Consider the following 24760-nt stretch of genomic DNA (forward strand, 5'->3'; position numbering starts at 1 on the left):
ATGGAGCCCCATCCTGCAGCAGGCCAAGACCTGCAGGAGAAGAAAAAAGAATAAAAAACAAAAAGCAGCAAGACCTGCAAAAAAACAGAGCAGGTCATGTCTGCCGCCTACGGACACTAGACTAAAACTGGTTAGTTTAGTGTCTGAGCAGAGGGTATAGCCCATCTGGGTGGAGCCAACACTTTTCTTTTCTAGTATCAGCCTAGTCATATACCCCATGGTGCTGTGTCTCCCAATGCCATTCACAAGAAAGATAGAAAATCCAAAGGCTGCTACGAGAGAATGTCAGCTCTGTACACAAAAAAGGGATTTCAGATTTTTAATAAAGATCAATTGAAAAAATTATTTTTAGCTCAAACGAAGTACAATGCAATAATTTTAAAAAAATGCCCCCAAAGGTGTACATAGCCTTTAAAAACTTGGATACAAAGTAAATATAACAAAGGAAGGAACTTGTGACAGATGCCCCTTTAAAGGCCACCATACACATCAGTGTATTGTCGGCTGGACCTGGCTGACAATCTAATATGTATGGGGAGCTCCCAACTCTACCCTGACTGATGATATCTGGGAAGAGGAGGATTAGACAAAATTTGTTTTTTTGTCCTATCTTTTTGTTCTCCCAGAAGATGAGCCACTATCAGAGGCTCCTCTTTTCCCATTGAAACAAACCAAAACAATGGTGCATGTGTATGAGATAGCTGCTGTGCGAGCCTGCATTCAGCCAACAGCTATAGAAGGTATACAGGCACCTTAATCTTTTCATGATCTGGCACAATTTACATAATTTTACCTGTGAAAGAGTAAGTGGTATTGTCTTTAAACATATGTCACACTCTATTCGTGGCTGATGTCTTGACCGTAAAGGCTCTTTGGAGCAGTTTCTTTTCAGGAGTGCTGAGCTGCACACAGGTTCCAGGATATACTGATGCTCACGACCCTCCATGCTTTTGTCCATTGCATCCTGAACAAGAATAGACATAAAATTCTACAATGTCACTTGTGCCTGGGGTTACATGGACCTATCTTGGGTTACCATAAAGAATAGCATTATGTATTATTTTGGCCTTCTGTATACCTGTAGTTCCCCAGGAGGTAGGTCACCTAGTAAAGTGCTGTTAACATCCCAGTATATGCTGAAATCTTCAACTTCAAGTTGTTTTTTTCGTAGGAATTTCTCCACCTGTGTTAGAAAGCATTACGTGAAAACTTGTCAGTGCAGATGTACATACCCATAACCCGGTTTAAAATCCTTCAGCCTTTTCACCCACTGCAAACAAGTACATAAAATTAAAGGGGTTATCATGGAAATGATAACCTTTAATCAAGATCGGGAGCTCCCAGCAGTTTACCAAGCACAGCGCCGTACATTGCATAGGGTCTATGCTTGATTCATTTCAATGGGGCTGAGCTGCCACTAGGCCATGTGATTGATGTATGGTCACGTCACGTGGCCTAGAAAGAGGCCGCGTCGCGCCTTTTTCAACAGTTGATCGATGGAGATCCTGGGTGTCGGACCCCCGCCAATCTGATATTGACGACCTATCCTGAGGTCATCAATATAATTTACCATATAACCCCTTTAGGCATAGGGCTGAAAGATATGGAGAAGCCGCTCAGCAGGAAAAATGATTGGCTCTTGGTTGGACCAATGATTGGCTCTTGGCTCTTGGACCATGCAGCATGCAAAAAAGTAGAGAACAATAATCCAAATGTGGATTCCGCGGCCAGGACTCACGGTATAAGTCGCACAGCAGTTTACTATCGTAGCTGCCATATTGTTCTGGAGATTGCTGGTGGTCACATACAGTAGGTCACATCCCACCCCACCAAATGGACATCCTAGCTATATGCCATCAATGTTTGAGTCATTCCCTTTAAGAAAATGTCATACAATGTACAGTGGGGCAACATTTTGGGGGAAAGCACTTCTCTGTTCCAGCGAGACAATTTCTGGTAGAACAGGGAATCCTGTCCATAAAACGTGGTCTGCCGTGATTGTTGTGGAAAATACTTTACTGGTCTGCACAGAGCCATAATCACAAACTCAATAAACTGCTCTGACGGCAGCCAAGTCTTATGGCCGTGACCCAACAGACTTCAATCATGTGCTTGTGCCAAAATGGCAAAACAGTAAGGCCTCTTTCACACGGGCGTCATGTTTTTTGCCCGGATAAGAGCCGGGTGCGTTGCGGGAAAATGCGCAATTTTCCCGCGCGAGTGCAAAACATTGTCATGCGTTTTGCACTCGCGTGAGAAAAATCGCGCATGTTTGGTACCCAAACCGCTTGGGATTGATGTTCTGAAGATTGTATTATTTTCCCTTATAACATGGTTATAAAGATAAATAATAGCTTTCTGACTACAGAGTACATAGTATAATAGTGCTGGAAGGGTTAAAAAAATAAAAAAGTTAACTCACCTTATCCTCTTGTTCGCGTAGTTCGTTCCCGGTCTGTTCTTTGCTAGCTGTGGGCTTGGGCTGAATGACCTGTGGTGACGTCAGATCACATGCTCCAATCACATGGTCCATCACCATTGTGATGGAGCATGTGATCTGATGTCATCAAAGGTCCTTTAGCCCACAGCTAGCAAAGAACAGACCGGGAACGAACTACGCGAACAAGAGGATAAGGTGAGTTAACTTTTTTATTTTTTTAACCCTTCCAGCACTATTGTACTATGCATTCTGTAGTCAGAATGCTATTATTTTCCCTTATAACCATGTTATAAGGGAAAATAATACAGTGAATAGACTGTCACCTAGAACCCATGCGTGAAAATCGCACCGCATCCGCACTTGCTTACGGATGCTTGCGATTTTCATGCAGCCCCATTCACTTCTATGGGGCCTGCGTTGCGTGAAAAACGCACAAAATAGAGCATGCTGCGATTTTCACGCAACGCATAAGTGATGCGTGAAAATCACCGCTCATGTGAACAGCCCCATAGAAATGAATGGGTCAGGATTCAGTGCGGGTGCAATGCGTTCAACTCACGCATCGCACCCGCGCGGAATACTCGCTCGTGTGAAAGGGGCCTAAGAGGCAGCAGAGAGAGCAAGTGGGAGGCCGTATGTTTAGAATCGCACACTGTTCACACATTCCCTTACCGGCTCACGACTGGCATTTTGCACAGAAACGTTTTTTATGCAAACTCCAAAAGCAAATGGATGGGAAGGATAAGTAATACCATCTTCAAATCTTAAATGGACATCCTGAATTTTTAGCTGTAACAGTAGAAAGAAAAGCACACATTAATGCAAGCGCTAAAACCATGCACACAAAGGCTACATTGTCCACATCACATAGACCCAATCATGGTGAATTGAATTTGAATAAAAAGTTACTAAAGTGAAGCTTTACCCGCCACCATGTTTTGGGGCAGGGACATTCCGTGCTTAATAATTTCTTAATAAATCTTTATAGCAGTTGGACTTTCATTTTTGTAATGCAGAGTTTCAAACCTGCTGCACAGACATAAAGCGACATGCTAACATTCTAGCAACCTGCAGGCACCACTAGGGGGAGCTTCAGAACTGAATGCCTACTGTCTATGCATTCAGCTTCAAGGCAGTAGCTGCAGGCAGACAGAATTTTATAATGTGAAGGAGTTATCCCACAATGGTCATGTCTCACCTCTGCACAGAATGGGAGCCCTACTAATCACTACAATGGGGATATTGAATCCCTATTCCTCCTTACTGCATAGCTGCAGTAAGCAGGAGTTTGAGTGGAGCGCCAAGCATGCTCAAGGCCATTGCAATCAATGTCTACGGAGCAGACAAACACATCTGAGTGGCGCAATCTGCTGTTTCAGTCACATTGAATGGAGTGACAGGGAGCATGTGTGACCACCACACTCAATTCAAACCCTTTCCTACTCAGGCTGTACAATGAGGCGGAAAAGGGGTTCTAGTGATCATAGAGGGCAAAACGGGGTACCCCTAACTACTGGACATTTATCACCTAACCTGAGTATAGATGATAAAATGTTCATTGTGGGAGATCCCTTTAACTCTATGGTTAAACAGTAGATGTGGAGCGCTGCACACACAATAATACAGAACACAAATACATATGAACTTCCTTTACACTCACTTCAATGTTGTCCACAATTCTGGTCACAATAGAAGCGGTGACAGAATACCAGTAGGATTCTCCCTTCTGTTCCTGTTCACTCTGCAAAAATCATAAAAAAATCGAAATGCGGTGCAACAATAAAAGATCTGAATGGATTACTAAAAAGTGGACAACTTCATAAACCTCACTTTCACAAACTATACTAAATAAACTGCAATAACTAAGCCAAGGCAAAAGGGAGGAACCCTATCTGGACAACGATGCTACACCATTTATTCACTATGGGACAGTCGGAAATAGCCAAGTGCTGCACTCAGCTATCCACAGCGAACGGATGGAGGGGTAGTGCACACGCTCGGCCTGTAGGATTGGGCAATGTCTCCTATATAGTTAAGGGTGGGCTCACACTACCGTTATGCCATTCTGGTATAGTTTATGTTTATAAAGGAATAGAACGGAATGGCCAGACGGAATGCAAGACGGAAGCCTTTAAGAGGCATTCTGTTTTTCTCCGTCCTAATAGAAGTCTATGGGCAGCATAACGGATCCGTCTGGTTTCCGTTATGCAAGACGGAAACAAAGTTCTGTCAATAGGTCTTTTTTTCAACATAATATACAAAAAATTAATGAATGAACAAAGACTTCAGAATGGAAAGGTCATCAGTATCTAATCGGTAGGGGTTCGACACCCAGGACACCCACAATCAGCTGTGAGAAGGCACTGGAGGTCCTGCGAGTGCCGCGGCCTTCTCACAGCTTTTCCTAGGCCGAGTGACGAAACATTCATGTGTCACGTCACGTTTGAAATTTTATAAAAAGCTGGAAACCCTGTTGTTATGATTACTCCTGACATACCTTCCATTTCTCCTCCAGGACTTTCAGCAGAACTTTCTTACGTGCGTTCTCGAATAACTTTTCCTTTAACTCATCAAAGTCTTCTTGTTTGTCAGGAGATCCAACTAAATGAAGCCTGGAGATCGAAATTACCCAAGGATCCAAATGTGGACGATAAAAAGGGATTTGGATTCTTATCTTTCCAATAAAACCTAATAGTAAAACAGCGAAAAAAAATTACTGAACGGTGACCAAAAATATAGACTTCAGCATTTAACCCTTTCTATCCCAGGCCTGTTTTCACCTTCCCGCCCAGGCCATTTTTTGCTAATCCGACATGTGTCACTTTATGTGGTAATACCTTTGGAACACTTTTACTTATCCAACCCACACATTGTACTTCATGACACTGGTAAATTTGAGTCGATATATTTCACCTTTATTTATAAAATTTCTAAATTAGAATTTATCTACTTTTAAGACAGATAATAATGCCTCATAAAATAGTTATCAGTCAACATTCCCCATGTCTGCTTTATGTTGGCATCATATTGTAAATATCGTTTAATCTTTTAATGATGTCAGAAGGCTTAGGATTTTAGAAGCAATTTTTCAAATTTCGGGCTTACGTAATGGAAACCACCCATAAATGACCCAATTTTACAAACTTTGTTAACACTTTAGGTGTTCCACAAGAATTGAAGGAAAATGGAGGGTCATTTTTTTGCAGATTTTTTTCTTGCAACACAACAAGGGTTAACAGCAAAATAAACCTCAATATGCATTAGGCCTCATGCACACGGCCGTTGTTTAGGTCCGCATCCGAGCTGCAGTTTTGGCGGCTCAGATGTGGACCCATTCACTTTAATGGGGCCACAAAAGATGCGGAGAGCACTCCGTGTGCTGTCCACATCTGTTGCTCCGTTCCATGGCACCGCAAAAAAAATATAATCTGTCCTATTCTTGTCTGTGCTTTGTGGACAAGAATAGGCCGTTATATTAAAGGCTGTCCATGCCGTTCCGCAAATTGCAGAAAGCACACGGACGCTATCCATGTTTTGCGGGTTTTGCGGACCGCAAAAAAACGTTACGGTCGTGTGCATGTAGCCTTACTCTGATTTTGAAGTTTACAGAAACACTTCATATGTGGTCGTAAACTGCTGTCAGGGCACATGGCAGTGGTCACAAGCACATGGTTTTTGGAGGCAGATTTTACTAGAATGGTTTTTGGGCACCATTTTGTATTTGAACAGACCCTGACATACCCCTACAGTGGAAACCCTCAAAAAGTGACTACATTTTGGAAACTACACTGCTCAAAGAATTAATTAAGGGTTGTACTGAGCACTTTGACCCCATAAGCGTTTTACAGAATTTAGAAACACTTGGCTGTGAAAATGAAAAGTTTAATTTCTTCCACTAAATTGTTGCTTTAGCCCGAAATTTTTCATTTTCACAAGGGGTGACAGGAGAAAAAGCATCCCATAATTTGTTACCAATTTTCTCCTAAATATGGCAACACCCCATATATAGTGGTAAACTGCTGTAGGGGCACATGGCAGGACTCAGAAGGGAAGAAGCGCCATATGGCTGTTGCAGCACAGATTTTGCTAGTTTGGTTTACAGGCGCAATTATTTATTTATTTTTTGAGCGATAGTCTTATGTGGCGGTTAATTTTTTGCAGGATGAGATGACGTTTTCATTGGTACAATTTTGGGGTATATATGACTTTTTAATCACTAGATATTACGCATTTTGTAAGGCAAGGTGGCAAAAAATGACTGTTCTGGCACAGTTTTTATTTATTTTACAGCATTCACCTGACAAGGCATCTCATGTGATATTTTTATAGAGCAGGTTGTTACGAAAGCGGCGATACCTAATGCGTCTATTATTTTTATTTTACACAGCAAAAGCATTTTTGAACACAATAAAATCTTGTTTTTGTATTGCCATTTTCTGAGAGCTATATTTTTTAAATTTTTTGAACGATTGTCTTAGATAGGGTCTCTTAGACCCTTAGATAGAGTCTCATTTTTTGCAGGATGAGATGACGGTTTGATTGGCATCATTTTGCGGTACATATGACTTTTTGATAGCTTGGTATTGCACTTTTTGCGAGCCAAGGTGAATGGCTGTTTTAGCACAGGTTTTTATTTTTTTTACGCCGTTCACCTGGCGGCATGGATCATGTGATATTTTATAGAGCCGGTCGATATGGATGTGGCAATACCTAATATGTCTATTTTTTATAACTTAAGTATGGAAAAAGGACGCTTTTTTATTTTTTTTTTACTTTTTTTTATAAAAAAAAAAAAAACACTTTTTTTTATAAAAAAAAAAAACACTTTTTTTTGTCCCCCTATGGGACTTCAACTTTTGGGGGTCTGATCCCCTCTACAATGCATTAAGATACACCTGTATTGTAAAGCATTGGCTTTAACCCCTTAAGGACCGGGCTCATTTTCACCTTAAGGACCAGGCCATTTTTTGCAAATCTGACCAGTGTCACTTTAAGTGGTGATAACTTTAAAACGCTTTGACTTATCCAGGCCATTCTGAGATTGTTTTTTCGTCACATATTGTACTTCATGATACTAGTAAAAAAAAGTCAAAAAAATTAATTTTTTTGCATAATAAAATACCTAATTTACCAAAAATTTGGAAAAATTAGCAAATTTCAAAGTTTCAGTTTCTCTACTTCTGTAATACATAGTAATACCCCAAAAAATTGTGATGACTTAACATTCCCCATATGTCTACTTCATGTTTGAATTATTTTGGGAATGATATTTTATTTTTTGGGGATGTTACAAGGCTTAGAAGTTTAGAAGCAAATCTTGAAATTTTTCAGAAATTTACAAAAACCCAATTTTTAGGGACCACTACAGCTCTGAAGTCACTTTGCGAGGCTTACATAATAGAAACCGCCCAAAAATGACCCCATTCTATAAACTACACCCCTCAAGGTATTCAAAACTGATTTTACAAACTCCGTTAACCCTTTAGGTGTTGCACAAGAGTTATTGGCAAATGGGGATGAAATTTGAGAATTTCATTTTTTTGCCTAATTTTCCATTTTAACCCATTTTTTCCACTAACAAAGCAAGGGTTAACAGCCAAACAAGACTGTATCTTTATTGCCCTGACTCTGCTGTTTACAGAAACACCCCATATGTGGCCATAAACTACTGTACGGCCACACAGCGGGGCGTAGAGTGAAAGGTGCGCCGTATGGTTTTTGGAAGCCAGATTTTGCTGGACAGTTTTTTTGACACCATGTCCCATTTGAAGCCCCCTGATGCACCCCTAGAGTAGAAACTCCATAAAAGTGACCCCATCTAAGAAACTACACCCCTCAAGGTATTCAAAACTGATTTTACAAACTCCGTTAACCCTTTAGGTGTTGCACAAGAGTTATTGGCAAATGGGGATGAAATTTGAGAATTTCATTTTTTTGCCTAATTTTCCATTTTAACCCATTTTTTCCACTAACAAAGCAAGGGTTAACAGCCAAACAAGACTGTATCTTTATTGCCCTGACTCTACTGTTTACAGAAACACCCCATATGTGGCCATAAACTACTGTACGGCCACACAGCGGGGCGTAGAGTGAAAGGTGCGCCGTATGGTTTTTGGAAGCCAGATTGTGCTGGACAGTTTTTTTGACACCATGTCCCATTTGAAGCCCCCCTGATGCACCCCTAGAGTAGAAACTCCATAAAAGTGACCCCATCTAAGAAACTACACCCCTCAAGGTATTCAAAACTGATTTTACAAACTTTGTTAACCCTTTAGGTGTTGCACAAGATTCAATGGAAAATAGAGATATAATTTCAAAATTTAACTTTTTTGGCAGATTTTCCATTTTAATATTTTTTTTCCAGTAACAAAGCAAGGGTTAACAGCCAAACAAAACTCATTATTTATGGCCCTGATTCTGTAGTTTACAGAAACACCCCATATGTGGTCGTAAACTACTGTACGGGCACACGGCAGGGCGCAGAAGGAAAGGAATGCCATACGGTTTTTGGAAGGCAGATTTTGCTGGACTGGTTTTTTTGACACCATGTCCCATTTGGAGCCCCCCTGATGCCCCCCTAGAGTAGAAACTCCATAAAAGTGACCCCATCTAAGAAACTACACCCCTCAAGGTATTCAAAACTGATTTTACAAACTTTGTTAACCCTTTAGGTGTTGCACAAGATTCAATGGAATATAGAGATACAATTTCAAAATTTCACTTTTTTGGCAGATTTTCCATTTTAATATTTTTTTTCCTGTAACAAAGCAAGGGTTAACAGCCAAACAAAACTCATTATTTATGGCCCTGATTCTGTAGTTTACAGAAACACCCCATATGTGGTCCTAAACTACTGTACGGGCACACGGCAGGGTGCAGAAGAAAAGGAATGCCATACGGTTTTTGGAAGGCAGATTTTGCTGGACTGGTTTTTTGACACCATGTCCCATTTGAAGCCCCCCTGATGCACCCCTAGAGTAGAAACTCCAAAAAAAGTGACCCCATTTTAGAAAGTACAAAATAGGGTGGCAGTATTGTTGGTACTAGTTTAGGGTACATATGATTTTTGGTTGCTCTATATTACACTTTTTGTGCGGCAAGGTAACAAGAAATAGCTTTTTTGGCATGTTTTTTTTTTTTGTTATTTACAACATTCATCTGACAGGTTAGATCACGTGGTAATTTTATAGAGCAGGTTGTCACGGACGCGGCGATACCTAATATGTATACAATTTTTTTTATTTATGTAAGTTTTATACAATAACTTCATTTTGAAAACCAAAAAATTGTTTAGTGTGTCCATAGTCTAAGAGCCATAGTTTTTTCAGTTTTTGGGTGATTATCTTGAGTAGGGTCTAATTTTTTGCGGGGTGAGATGACAGTTTGATTGGCACTATTTTGGGGTGCATATGACTTTTTGATCGCTTGCTATTACACTTTTTGTGACGTAAGATGGCAAAAAATTGCTTTTTTTACACAGTTTTTTTTTTTTTTTTTTACGGTGGTCACCTGAGGGGTTAGGTCATGTGATATTTATATAGAGCCGGTCGATACGGACCCGGCGATACCTAATATGTATACTTTATTTTTATTTATGTACATTTTACACAATGATTTTATTTTTGAAACCAAAAAAAATCATGTTTTAGTGTTTCCATAGTCTAAGAGCCATAGTTTTTTCAGTTTTTGGGCGATTATCTTGAGTAGGGTCTCATTTTTTGCGGGATGAGATGACGGTTTGATTGGTACTATTTTGGCGTACATGCGACTTTTTTGATCACTTTTATTACCTTTTTTGGGAAGTAAGGTGGGCAAAATTTCAATTTTCTCATAGTTTTTATTTTTTTATTTTTATGGCGTTCACTGTGCGGGGAAAGTAACATGACCATTTTATAGATCAGGTCGTTACGGACGCGGCGATACCTAATATGTGTAGTGTATTTTATTTTTTTAATTTTTATTCAGTGATAAATGTTTTTTTTTTTTTATCTTAACTTTTTTCACTTTTTATTTGATTTTTTTGACCCAGACCCACTTGGTTCTTGAAGATCCAGTGGGTCTGATGTCTGTAAAATACAGAACTGAACCTATATAGGTTTCTGCACTGTATTTTACTTACACTGAACAGGTCTATGCTTTCAGCACAGATCTGTTCAGCACCATGGACAGCAGGACGCCTGATCAGGCGTCCTGTTGCCATGGGAACCTTCCCCGTCTGCTCAGTTATGGTCAGAACTGCGCAGACGGGGAAGGGTAAGGACGGGGTTCTGGGGGGGCTGTCTGGGGGCTCTCTCCTTCTCCCATCGGGGGGCTGCAAAGGCACAGCAGCCCCCCGATCGGAGAGGGAGGGAGCTCCCTCTTACTGTTAACCTTTTCCATACAGCGGTCCGTACGGACCGCTGTATGGAAAGGGTTAAACGGCTGACATCGCATCAACGATGTCAGCCGTTTATACCAGGGTGCCAGCAATGTGCTGGCACCCTGGTATACCCACTGTACACCAACGATTATGCAATGGGAGGCGGGCGGGGGATCGCGATCCCGCCTGCCGCACCGCCCGCCTCCCGCAACGCCCCCACTGCATGCGACACCCCCCCTGCACCACCCGCCGCCATCAAATCGTGCAGGGGTGCAGGGGGGGGTTAACAATATTGATTTCGGGCACTCTGAAGTTTCTGATCCCCTGAATTGACCTGCGGTTTTCTGCGATCGCCGATACGGGGGGGTCAAATGACCCCCCCCTGCGTTGTTACGGGATGCCGGCTGAATGATTTCAGCCGAAATCCCGTTCCGATTAACCCCAGCGGCGCCGGAATTAAGATTTTAAGTTAGGACGTACCGGTACGCCCTTGGTCCTTAAGGACTCGGGAAATAGGGCGTACCGGTACGCCCTATGTCCTTAAGGGGTTAAAGGGAACCTGTCACTGGGATTTTGTGCATAGAGCTGAGGACATGGGTTGCTAGATGGCCGCTAGCACATCCGCAATACCCAGTCCCCATAGCTCTGTGTGCTTTTATTGTGTAAAAAAAAAACGATTAGATACATATGCAAATTACCTTGAGATGAGTCCTGTCCCTGACTCATCTCAGGTTAATTTGCATATGGATCAAATCGTTTTTTTTAAACAATAAAAGCACAAAGAGCTATGGGGACTGGGTATTGCGGATGTGCTAGCGGCCATCTAGCAACCCATGTCCTCAGCTCTATGTACAAAATCCCGGTGACAGGTTCCCTTTAAGTGTATAACACAGTGTAATACACTTACAGCCTGCTTGCCTGTGAGAGGGGGGCTGGATCTCACAGACTTTGGAAGGCATTGGACTGCCTTCCGAGCCATCGGGTCCCAGTCACCGCATTGCGGGGACCCGATGGGGACAGGGAGGGAGCTTTGTGCCTCCACACACCCCGCGGTCAGCGCTGACCGTGGCACAGCTAGGGTTAATGCGCCACCATCTGTGTTTTCATGGATGCCGGTGCATACAACATGGGCACGGCTGTCAGGAACAGTCGGGCCCCTGCTGCTAATCGTGCAGGCGCAGCTCCTGCACCTGCCCGATCAGCGCGCTGTAGCAGTACGCCACTGGGCGGCAAGTTACTTCCCTCAGCGCTGCACTATTACGGCGCTGGTAGGGAAGAGGTTAATACAGACTAAGTGTGGGGCTTGTATCACACACACAAGGCATAACACAATGTATAGATTTTGGCAAGAATGTTCCTTTAAAGGCTACATACTCCACAGTGAAGAACTGCTTTATTCTCTGCATGCGTACAAAATGAAAAATGAAGTAACTGTGCAACTGGTGTGCTCGGCTATCTCTGGTGCTCCCATGGAAATGAATGGAGCGTAGGCACACTTTTTAGACCAGTCGCCCCATCCATTTCATGGGGGCTCCACAAGGTACAGGGCCCTCGTTGTTGTGATCAGTGGGGGTTAGTGTTGAGCAAATCGACCCGTCTCCGTACAGCATTAAAACGTATGGGCTGAGGCGAAGTGAGTTATCATCGAAGTCTCACTTCGGCCATCAATTTTTAAACTTTAAAACCATTTTAAAACATGGATCTGAAGTCAGCTTCGGTACCGACTGGTACCTCTGTACCGAAGCCGACTTTGGATCCATGTTTTAAAATGGTTTTAAAGTTTAAAAATCAACCAAGACTTAATAATAACTCACTTCGCCTCGGCAGAACCCATACATTTAAATGCTGTATGGAGACAAATCTCCGTACAATAGTCAAACAAAGTTTTGAATAAAGCGACTTCAGAGCTATGATCCAAAGCTCACTTCACTCAACACTAATGGGGGTCTCAGTGATTGGACCCCGACCAACCTGATAGACTGTCACGCCAGTCTTTGAAATTAGGTGCATCCTCTGGCAGTCAGCACTGCCGTTATACTGAAACTCTGTGGGGCTGTCAAAAATAGCGCACAGCTATCTATGGCAGACCCATAGAGTTTGGATGGCATGGAAGCGCACATGCTCGACATTCAGATGAGGATACCAGTAGTCAGACCCCCACCAATCAGACACTAATAGGCTTTGAGCACAGAAAGAAATTTGGAATTTTCCATCAATGTAGAGCGACAATTCAGAAACTAGAATATGAACCTGATGGAAAGCAATCTGATCTGGAGCCCCATAATGACTGGGATTATTAGTCCCTCCAGGTCTTGTCTCATAAGCTCCACATCTTTCACATTTCATACAATACCTGCTTTTACTTCAAACGGTAATTCCAGTTCTTTCAAGGCATCTTTTTTTAATGGCAGGTTCTCCAGTTCCACCGCACCTGTAACACATTGATAGAAGGGTTATGTAACAGATCTAAAAATGTCTCTGCGTTATTACCACACCCTCTTCTTATGTAACAGATCCCTCTTCGTATGCAACAGTCTCAGGACCAGGAAGGGTTAAACCCGAAATGTGATCCATCCGGAATCCGCACATACCGCATATAGTGCAGGCCTGTCTGATAGATGACTCATACACTGCTAATTCAATAGGCGACAGGCAGGTTTCTACGGCAGTGATTTCCCCATATCCTTTTATTATTGAGCTGCGGTGGTGGACTGAAGGGAATTAGGCCAGACCGTCCGGTCAAGCCACGACCACGCCACGTCCACACACGACAGCCAATGACAGCACAATTTTGCAGCCAGCTTATCCAGCTTCTATTTCAGAAAAAGTGGAACAGGTGCTTCATAACCACCATGGCTCGTTCTCACCACCATATTCCTCAATGCATGTACACCACAACACCAACATTTATAAGTCTGTGACTTCTGTCACAGTATTATAAAACTATCTGGCAGATGCCACCACTAGGTGGAGCTCAGTGCATAACAATTTATACAGTTCCATTGACTGAATGGAAGCTGTAAAAATCTCTTTGCACTGAGCTCCCCCTACTGTCTGGAACAGAAGGAATTTAGCAATACCCCCTTCCCTCCAGGCCCTGTAGCTATCACACAGTCTGTCTCCATGGACGTTACGCCGACGTCAATGTACGATTAGTCCAGCCCGCATGAATAGCAAAAAAAAAAAAAATGGGCTGCGAGATTTGCAGGGCAGCCAAGAGCGGTGCTGGGCTGCAATACCAAACAAGGCCACACTCATAAGGGGGTCACTGTGCCTGGATAACCAAGGAAGCCAGTGAGTGCCTCATCCCCTTTGTTCTTCTGATATTCAGGGCCCTTTGGGGTCATGTACAGGATATGGACAGACTATCAATTAAAAGCTTGGAATCCTCATTTAAATGGGTTTACTGACTTATTCATTCGCCTGGATATGTGTAAACACCGGGGCCTCTGACTGACTGCAGCAATCACATACTGGCCGCTTGTAAACAAAGGTGGAAGGAGGTAAGTAATGTTTTCTTTTTTGTTACTTTAAAGAGGTATTCCTCAGAATAGGTCATCAATATGTGATTGGTGGGGGTCAGACTCGCAGCACCAATCCCCCCCCCCCCCCCAAAAAAAACAGCTGTTTGAAAGGCCGGTGCCATGGCCTCCTCACAGCTTACCAATCACAGCACCTTCCATTGTATAGTGGTTGCGCTTGCTATGTCAGCTCAGACCCGGCTGAGTTGTGCCTAGGCCATGTGACGTGATGTCACTGACCGAGCAAGGGGGTGTGTCATGCTTCAGTGTGGGAGGGAAACACCATACCGAGCATAAAAGGGAAGGGGGAAACAGGGAATCAGGTCTGAGAACTAGGAAAGGAAGATGGACACCTCCTAGTAAAACCCTAACCACAATCCTGACTGACTACCAGTATGAACAGACCCCAGAGGTAGGCGTGTTCATACACAGAAATACCTTGAGTCTTATAGGACCCTGGTTCTAATGGCAGGGATGAGACTACCTGTACCTCCAAAAAGGAAGGGCAAACAGGAGTCTCCTTCAGACCTAATACAACAATAAGTAAATGCAACACAGAGAACTCAAACAAAATACAAAAGGGAAAAGGAAAAACTTAACTTTAAAGGGGCTATGGAAGCACCAGGAACTCTCCCGAGATCCACACACCAGCAATCCACAACTGAAACTGAAGCTATAAACCGCACAGCATTATGGGAGAAGCAACAATAAATAAGGAAGGTTAAATGACCACATTAGCAACACCTGAGGCAAGGGGTGTGGCCATTACCAGAAACAACACAGACGCCTATTGATCCACAAGGAAAACCTGTCAGATCAAACCACGTGTTGCCAGTCTCGCCGATCTCCTGCCACCTGTCGCGGGAACATCTGTGACAGTACCCCCCCTTCTACGGATGACCTCCGGACACCCAGGACCGACCTTATCCAGGTAAGACCTGTGAAAAGATTTCACCAAACAACTGGCATTCACGTCAGATGCCGGTACCCACATCCTTTCCTCTGGTCCATAACCCTTCCAGTGAACAAGATACTGAAGAGATCTACAGAGAACTTGAGTCAATTATCTTGTACTTGTTGCCCATATTCATCAAGTTATTTTTAATTTTCCGCCATATAGATGACAATGATGACTAAAAACTTTCCTCCTCAGGGATACCAGAAGTATCAGAACCAGAAAATGTGCCAAACTGCGGGTGAAACCCATATGCCCCAAAAAACGTTGACTTACCAGTGGACTCCTGTCTATGATTGTTTATGGCAAACTCTGCCAAAGACAAAAACTAAGACCACTCCTCCTGGTTCTCAGGGACAAAACATCTCAAGTAAGTCTCCAGACTTTGATTAGTGCGTTCCGTCTGTCCGTTCGACTGAGGATGAAAAGCCGAAGAAAAAGACAGTTATACCCCTAGTCGAGTACAGAACGCATTCCAGAATCTGGAAACAAACTGAGTCCCACAATCAGAGACCACATCAGAGGGAATGCCATGGAGTTTTACAATGTTGTCAACAAACACTTGTGCAAGTGATTTAGCATTAGGTAGGCCCAGCAACGCTATAAAGTGCACCATTTTACTAAAGCGATCAACTACCACCAGTCTTTCCTGAAGTCCATGGTCTGGACAGGATGGGCAACGGAAGTAGAGATCCAGAAGGCCGAGTATGTGTCACCTTAGCACAGGTACTACAGGCTGACACATAGTCCTCAACACACTTACTCAACCCCGGCCACCAGAACCTACGAGAGATGAGGTCGGCAGTGGATCTACTCAAACACCTTGTGACGCAATTCCGATGGCACAAACAGTTTCCCAGAAGGACAAGAATCTGGTGCGTCTCCCTGGGCCTCTAACACCTTCACCTCTAGGTCAGGGTAAAGAGCAGATATCACCACCGCTTCAGACAGTATAGGACTCGGATTTTCAAAATCACCACCTCCAGGAAAACTATGTGACAAGGCATCTGCCTTGGTGTTCTTAACCCCAGGACGATAGGTGACAATGAAATTGAATCTGGTGAAAAACAAAGACCATCTGGCCTGCCTCGGATTCAGTCATTTAGTCGACTCCAGGTAAGCCAGGTTTTTGTGATCTGTGAACACCGTGATCGGATGAATCGCCCCCTCCAACCAATGACGCCATTCCTCAAAAGCCAACTTAATGGCCAGTAACTCTCTGTTACCCACATGATAATTTCTCTCTGCTGAAGAGTTTTGTTTTAGAGAAAAAGGCACATGGACGCCATTTACCAGGTGACGGGCCCTACGATAAAAATGCTCCTACCCCCACCTCGGAAGCGTCCACTCCCACAATGAAAGATTGTGACACAACCGGCTGCACCAATATGGGGGCAGACGAGAAGCATTCCTTAAAGGGAACCTGTCACCGGAATTTTGTGTATAGAGCTGAGGACATGGGTTGCTAGATGGCCGCTAGCACATCTGCAATACCCAGTCCCCATAGCTCTGTGTGCTTTTATTGTGGGGAAAAAAAAGATTTTATACATATGCAAATTAACCTGAGATGAGTCCTGTCCCTGACTCATCTCTCGTACAGGACTCATCTCAGGTTAATTTGCATATGTATCAAATCGTTTTTATTCAACAATAAAAGCACACAGAGCTATGGGGACTGGGTATTGCGGATGTGCTAGCAGCCATCTAACAACCCATGTCCTCAGCTCTATACTTAATCCGATATTATGCACCACTTGAGTTAAACACTTCTGAGCTAGAGGTGCAGAATCAACAACAAAAACAGATATGTTTTTTTCTAATACACTCAGTGATAACCCGTGCATATGGACAAACTGAGCATCAATCAGGTTCACCCCGGCCCCGCTGTCAATAAATACCTCAATCCCCACCGTTTTTGACTCTAGCGCCACCTCAGCAGCCAGGATAAATCGGGTACTACCAGTAGAAGACAAATGCACATTTTCTGACTCTTCTCTCAGATGGGAATTAAATGTCCCTCTATTTTCTTTTTGCCATTGAATGCATGGGCATACTCTGATAAAATGTCCCTTTTATCCGCAGAAAAAAAAACACACTCCCTTCCTATTACCAGTATGCTTAAAAGAAGATCCAGGAGTAGCTCCTCCTAATTGCATGGGTTCGTCCCCAGACATAAACCCAGGAGTAGCTTCACCCAAAGTATCAGAGGAGGACGATACATCATGTGATAGTACGTCCTGAGAGTGGGGGTCCCTAGATCTCTCTCTCAGGCGTTTATCCATGCGTATAGCCAGAGACATAGCAGCCTCCAGAGACACTGGGGTTTCATAAAAAGGCCAAGGCATCCTTCAGCTGCTCTGATAACCCTTGAGAAAACTGGTTACGGAGGGCAGGAACGTTCCACTCCATATCTGTAGCCCACCTCCTAAACTCAGAGCAATAAATCTCAGCGGAACGCTCTCCCTGACGAAGGCCGCGCAGCTTGGTTTTGGCTAGAGAGGTCCGGTCCGGATCATCATAGATAAGACCCAAAGCTTCGAAAAATTCATCTACCGACTGGAGAGACTGCGATCCGGTTGGCAGAGAAAAATCCCATGACTGCGCATCCCCCTTAAGCATCGAAATAACCACACCGACTAGCTGTTTCTCATCCCCAGATGAGTGTGGACGTAGCCTAAAATACAATCTGCACGCCTCCCTAAACAAAATGAAATGATCACGTCCCCCAGAGAATCTGTCCGGGAGGGAAACTTTAGGTTCAAGACAGGCCTGGTAACCACCACTACCAACAGCCTGTGGTCTCTGCATCTACGAGACGGTCGTGCGGAGGTCAGCTACCTCCAAAGACAGTCCTTGCAGCTGACCTGCCAGTGCAGCAATAGGATCCATGGCTGCACACAAACAAAAATGATGGTTTTGGCGGTTTATAATGTCACGCTTCGGTGTGGGAGGGAAACACTACACCAAGCAAGAGGGAAGGGGGGAACAGGGAATCAGGCCCGAGAACGAGGGAAGTAAGATGGACACCTCCTAGTAAAACCCTAACCATAATCCTGACTGACTACCAGTATGAAGAGACCCCAAAGGTAGGTGTGTTCATCACCAGGAATACCTAGAGTCCTATCTAGCCCTACAGGACCCTACCCGTTCCTCCAAAAGGAAGAACGAACAGGAGTCTCCTTCAGGCCTAATACAATAGGAAAAAGGAGATTTTTGTGAAACTCACCTGTAAAATCTTTTTCTCGTCTTTTCCATTGGGGGACACAGACCATGGGTATAGCTTAGATGTATTAGTAGGAGGGACACTATGCAAATGAAAGAGCTCCTCCTCCTCGGGCTATACCCCCAGACTCCACCAGGAGGAACTCAGGCGTTGCACAAGCAGTAGGAGAAGGAGCAAGAAAAAATCATGGAAACCATCGGACCAAGCCATAAGGTCCAACCAGAAACAGAAAAACTGAACTAAAGACCCCTCCTGCAACAGGAATAATGGGTGGGAGCTGTGTCCCCCAATGGAAAAGACGAGAAAAAGATTTTACAGGTGAGTTTCACAAAAATCTCCTTTTCTCGTGCTTTTTTCCATTGGGGGACACAGACCATGGGACGTCCAAAAGCAGTCCATGGGGTGGGAAAAAATACCAGCACCGCCAGGAGGAACGCCCCAACGGTCAAACAGGAACCACAGCCTGCAAAACCCTGCGGCCAAAGCCGCATCAGCCGAAGCCAGTGAATGCAACCGACAAAAATTTGCAAAGGTATGCAAGGACGACCAGGTGGCCGCCGTACACAGCTGAGACGCAGAGGCACGACTGCGTCTTGCCCAGGAAGCCCCCTCCGCCCCAATGGAGAGAACGGCAATTCTAGCCGGGGGAACTCCACCACAAGCGTGACAAGCCGCGGAAATAGCCAAGCAGATCCAGAGCGCCAAGAACGGCGGACGGAAGCAGTAGCCGCGAGACACACCTCCAGGACCCGTACAACATCCAGGGAATGCAGAGTGCATTCCTTGGGGTTAGCCGGAGAAGGACAAAAGGAAGGCAGGACAAGATCCTCATCAAGGCGGAAGGGAGAGACCACCCTGGGCAAAAAGAAGGGGACCGGACGGAGCACAACTTAATCCTGGTGGAAAACCAGAAAGGCTCCTGACAGGAAAGAGCGGCCAGCTCCGACACCAGTCTGACTTAAAAGCTTGTGATGGGACGTGAACTCACAGCCACTGCATAATAGCCCAGAACTTTAATCACTACGCTATGTAGCTGTATCAGAAGCTATGGTCACAAGGAAGTCCAGATGAGAACAGTCAGAGAGACCCTCCTCAAAGGCTCGAAGGGGGCCGCTGCAGAGCGCGCAGAACCAAATTGAGATCCCAAGGAGACAAAGGGGGAACATACGGGGAACCGAATGCGCCACCGCCGAAGAAAGGTCACCACCGGACCCTTAAGAGCAAGGGACCTCTGACGGCCCGCGCCGAAACCTGACCTTACAGGGAACTAAGCGACAGTCCCTGCACAAGCCCAGACTGAAGAAAAGACAGTACCATCAAGATGGAAAACCGAAGGGGAGGGAACCCCGAACCCTCAAAAAAGGATAGGAAGGCCATCCAGGTACGATAGTAAATCCGGGAGGAAGAAGACTTCCCCGGACTGATCATGGTCCTAACCACTGAATCCGAGAACCCCATCTTTATCAGGATGGCGGTTTCAACAGTCATGCCGGTAAACGAAGAGACCGCAAATTCCAGTGGAAGAACGGGCCCCGAGACAGTAGGTCCTGTCCGTCGGGAAGAGGCCATGGGGCGTCCGCCAGCAACCGAGCCACGTCCGAAAAAACCACGCGCGGCGAGGCCACTCTGGGGTGATGAGAACGGTCGGAGTCCCTTCCGCCTCGAACTGGCGTAGACCCTTTGGTAGGAGAGGAAAACAGAGGAGGCTGAAGTCCTGCCACGGAGACACCTGCGCATCCATCCGTACGCCTCCGGATCTCGGGCGCGAGCCAGGACCACTGGGATCTTGTTGTTGAACCCGGACGCCATTAAGTCCACATCCGGACGGTCCCATCTGTGGCAGATTTCCTCGAACCCTTCTGGATGCAGAGACCACCCGCTTGGATCCACCGTGTTGTGGCTTAGAAAGTCCGCTGTCCAGTTGTCCACTCCTGGAATGCAAACTGCTGACAACACCGGAACGTGCGTCTCCGCCCACGTCAGAATTCTCTTCACCTCCTGCATCACCATCCGGCTGCGGGTCCCGCCCTGATGGTTGATATAGGCCACGGCCGCGGCATTGCCCGTTTGAACCCGCACTGGGAGGCCCGCAAGGAGAGAGGTCCAATAGGAGAGAGAGAGCGGAAAAAATCGCCCTCAGTTCCAGAAAGTTGATTGGAAGGCGAGACTCTGCCGCCGACCAAATTCCTTGAACCGTGCGAGACTGGAAAACGCCCCCCCCCAACCCAGGATGCTGGCATCGGTGGCGGCGATCGTCCAGGAGAATGCGAGAAAGGAACTCCCCGACCTCAGGTTCTTTGGGAACAGCCACCAAGGGAGAGCTGCCCGAACCCGCTGAAAGGTAAAGGATCTCCTGTTGCGCCAGGCGAGTGTGAAACTGGGCATATGGAAGGCCTCGAAAGAGGCTACCATAAGACCCAGGACCTGCAAGTATTCCCGAATGGAGAGGCACGGGGAGCGCAGCAGATGCGACACTGCCCCCTGGACCTGGGAGGACTTGAAGGCTGGTAGAATACTTAGGCAGCCGAGGTGTCCAAAATCACCCTCCGGAAGGAGAGCCTCTGGGACGGGAAGAGGCAGGAGTTTGGGAAAGTTACCAGCCAGCCGAACCGTTCCAGGGTCTGAACAGTGATCCGGACGCTGTCCGTGGTCTGCGGTAGAGAGGGGGGCCTCTATCCGGATATCGTCCCGATAGGGCAGCAAAGGAATGCCCCTGGTACGAAGAAGCGCCATGAGCGGTCCAGGACCGTGGCAAGGACCCGCGGGGTGGTCGCCAACCCGAAGGAAGGGCGACAAACTGACAGTGTCGACCCATAATGGCGAAGCGCAGGAATCGATGGTGGGATTCCGCAATCGGGACATGTGATAGGCCTAGGAGCAGCAGGGCGGGCTGACTGGGCCCTCTAGTGCCGGGAAGGCTGGTGCAAAGGAAGGGCTCTTTGCGGGCGACCTGAGACCCCCGGCGGAGGAAGCAGGCGACGGCCTACCAGATGAGAAACGGCAAAAGGCATGCAGAGATGAACTCGTCCAGCTGATCCCCATAAGGTCTGGAAACCCCAAAGGGGAGATTAGCAAGGGAACGCTTGGTGGAGGCGTCAGCATCCCACACCTTCAATCAAATCTCTTCGCGCTGAGTGACAGAGATGGCCAACCTGCGGGCAAAGAGGGAAACAATGTCCCTAGAAGCTTCGCAAAGAATCTTAGAAGCCTGAGACATCTGGAGAACCAACTCCAGTGTGTTAGTAGCCGCATCTCGTACCGCCAGTTCCTGGTGGTGGTGTTGTAACCACACCGAGAGAGCACTGGCTACCCCTGCTGAGTGAAAGGTAGGTCACAGGGACGCGCTGCCAGCGAAAAAAGGACCTGGAAGAGAGTCTATGCGTCTGTCTACAGCATCCTGGAAAGAGGAACTGACTAAGACAGGAAGGGCCACATAATTGGCTAATCCGGCCACCGGAGGATCCACCTTAGGGGGAGGAGACACCTCTCCTCGCCGTCAGCAGGGAAAGGAAAGTATATTCATGCGCTGGGTGGTCGAGAACCTTATTAAGACCACCCCAGGCCCTGGACATGACCGCGGAAAAATCCCTCATGGACCGGGAACATGGTAGTCTCCGACTGCCTGGACGGAAAAAGGGGGAACTCCTGACCAGTGGAAGGAGGAGAATCCCCTTGGAGAATAAAGGTGTCTCGGACAGTCACCACTAAGTCAGCCACCCTGGTGGAGAGCTTAGGCGAGGGGTCCCGCTCCATGACCTAATCAGAGCCGGAAATTCTCCTTCAGACTTGCGCTCCCTAAGGGAGGGGAGAGTCGCCCGAACGCGCCTCTAGACGAGGGGGGGGGGGGGGGGGGGAGCCAGAGCCATCCGAGGAGGGATGCTGCTGCTCACGCTCCCTGTTAGTAGTCGGGCGTCTTCTGTGGAAAACCACTTAGAGAGGTGGTTGGCGTCACAGGATTTGAAAATGCCCTATAGTCCAAAAAGGACCTGGCTCGTCCGAGCCGGATAATTCTCCTTCGGATTACTCTCCCTAGGGAGGGGGAAGAGCAGTCCGCAAGCGCCACCGGCGAGGTGAGGGGGGTGGAGAGACGGAGACATCCGAGGTGTGATGCTGCCGCTCACGCTGCCTCTTCGTAGTCAGTCACCCACTGTGGGGACCACTGAGAGAGATGGAGTCGTTAGCGCCACAGGATTAAAGGACATGGTTGCCTTGGCGACTAAGACCAATTTAGCGGCCGCGCTGGACATGGCAGATGCCCAAGCGGGGACCGCAGGCCCCCAGGGACGTGGAGGAGGGGTGGAGGAGGGGGGTAAGGCAGGGATGCAGGTAATACTTATCTGCTCCTGCAGAACTTCTCCTGCAGAACTTCTCCCTCGACTCCAGGACCAGCAGGGATGCACCTCATCAGGCTTCTGACTCCTTGTCCAGGAGTGCAGTGTTCTGGTGGAGGGTGGCAGCAGGAGACCCAGTAGCTGGTGGGATACCGGAGCTGCAGGTCGAGCCCGGATCCACTTGTCTTCTTTGGGGGGCAATGGAGGCAGCCAGGCAGCGTCCAAGGACGGCAGCGGGCATTCCATGGGGGACCAGGAAGGCGCCATGCCGACCTGTGTCCCCATCTAGAATAATATAAACAATTTTTGAAGGCTGAAAGGGGCTTTGAACTCAGAAAGCCTGGACATGGGGCAGCAGCAGCAGCAGTACCACTGAGCTACCAGCTTGCCTGGCACAAAACGGAGTAGAGTGATGAGGAGCTGCACGGCCATGAGCAAACAGAGTCTCCGGTGTAAGGAGAGTCAGAGCGGCATGCCGAGGCTCCGCCTCCCCGAACGCGTCATTATGGCACGAAAAAAGCGCGCGAAAAATAAGCGCGCGCGCGAAAATATGCGCGCGTGCGAAAATATGCGCGAAAATAAGCGCTCGCGCGAAAATAAGCGCGAAAATAAGCGCACGCGCGAAAATATGCGCGAAAATAAGCGCACGCGCGCGGAAATAAGCGCGCGCGTGATTTAAACAAACACCACGTGGAGGAGCGGCCTGCCGGCGGGCGCTGAGGGAGCGCAGCAGCCAAGGCCCGACGAGAGAAGCGCTGAAGCCCACAGTTTAAGGGGGAAGAGATGCCAGTACTCCAGTGCCAAAATGAAGAAAGTGCCCCATCAGGATCCTTCTTCAAGTTCACCCAGGTAGCCACAGACAAATAGACACAGAGGGAGGGGGAGGGATTGGGCAACACTTATCTGCTCAGCATGCTCCCTCGATGTCCAGACCAGCAGGGATGCGCCTCTTCAGACTTCTGACTCCAATCCAGGAGAACAGTGCTCTGGAGGAGGGTAGGCAGCAGGCGTCCCAGCAGCTGGTGGGATGCCGGAGCTAACAGGTCGAGCCCGGATCCACTTATCTTCTTGGGGGTAAATGGAGGCAGCCAGGCAACGTCCCAAAGACGGCGGCGGGCACTCCACGGGGGACCAGGAAGGCGCCATGCCGACCTGTGTCCCCATCTAGAATAAAAATAACAAAAAGGAGTAGAATCAGAGAGTGTCAACCTCCTTCACCAGACACTAAGCAAAGACTGAGTTCCTCCTGGTGGAGTCTGGGGGTATAGCCCGAGGAGGAGGAGCTCTTTCATTTGCATAGTGTCCCTCCTACTAATACCTCTAAGCTATACCCATGGTCTGTGTCCCCCAATGGAAAAAAGCACGAGAAATGCAACACACAGAACCCAAACAAAATACAAAAGGGAAAGGAAAGACAAAGAGTTTCTGTCACTAGAATTTTCACTATTAAACTGGCTGACATTAGCCAGTTTAATAGTGCTCTCGTGATCATGGGGGTCCCAGCGGTAGGACCCCCACCGATCCAATAGTTATCCCCTATCCTGTGGATAGGTGATAACCTCAAACAACCGGAATACCCGCAACTGGATCTGAATATTTCTGCAATTGCATGTAATCTATCTGTCTAGCGCCACCTGCTGTTTGCTCTTTTTCTAAATTCTCTGTCCAGCTCACTGAGGTTGACACGCATGCTCAGTTTCATCCTTCAACTGCAACCAGCTGCACTGAAAAGGATACACCCCCTGAAAAAAGTGCACGCCTCTCTGAGCTGCTAGCTTGAAATAAATGTAACGGAACAATTGCAGCAAAGATAGGGAGATCTCTGGATCCATGTGAAGAACAGGGCTGGTCCTAGCTTTGTTAGAAAAAGTCTGATAGAGAACTATATGACATCTTACTTTTATTTTTTTATATTACTCACGGGATAACAC

General features: G+C 46.5%; 1 protein-coding gene across 1 annotated transcript in view; it reads right to left on the bottom strand.

Annotated features, from left to right (window-relative positions):
- Positions 1 to 24760, bottom strand: part of VPS13D (vacuolar protein sorting 13 homolog D) — a 302704-nt gene that overhangs the window by 272121 nt on the left and 5823 nt on the right. Inside the window, 6 exon segments of the mRNA XM_044282181.1 lie at positions 794 to 964; positions 1079 to 1183; positions 3113 to 3229; positions 4101 to 4181; positions 4938 to 5128; positions 13153 to 13230. Of these exon segments, the coding sequence (XP_044138116.1) occupies positions 794 to 964; positions 1079 to 1183; positions 3113 to 3229; positions 4101 to 4181; positions 4938 to 5128; positions 13153 to 13230 (743 nt within the window).

The sequence above is a fragment of the Bufo gargarizans genome, chromosome 2, assembly GCF_014858855.1.
Source record: "Bufo gargarizans isolate SCDJY-AF-19 chromosome 2, ASM1485885v1, whole genome shotgun sequence".
NCBI classification, from domain to species: Eukaryota; Metazoa; Chordata; class Amphibia; order Anura; family Bufonidae; genus Bufo; species Bufo gargarizans.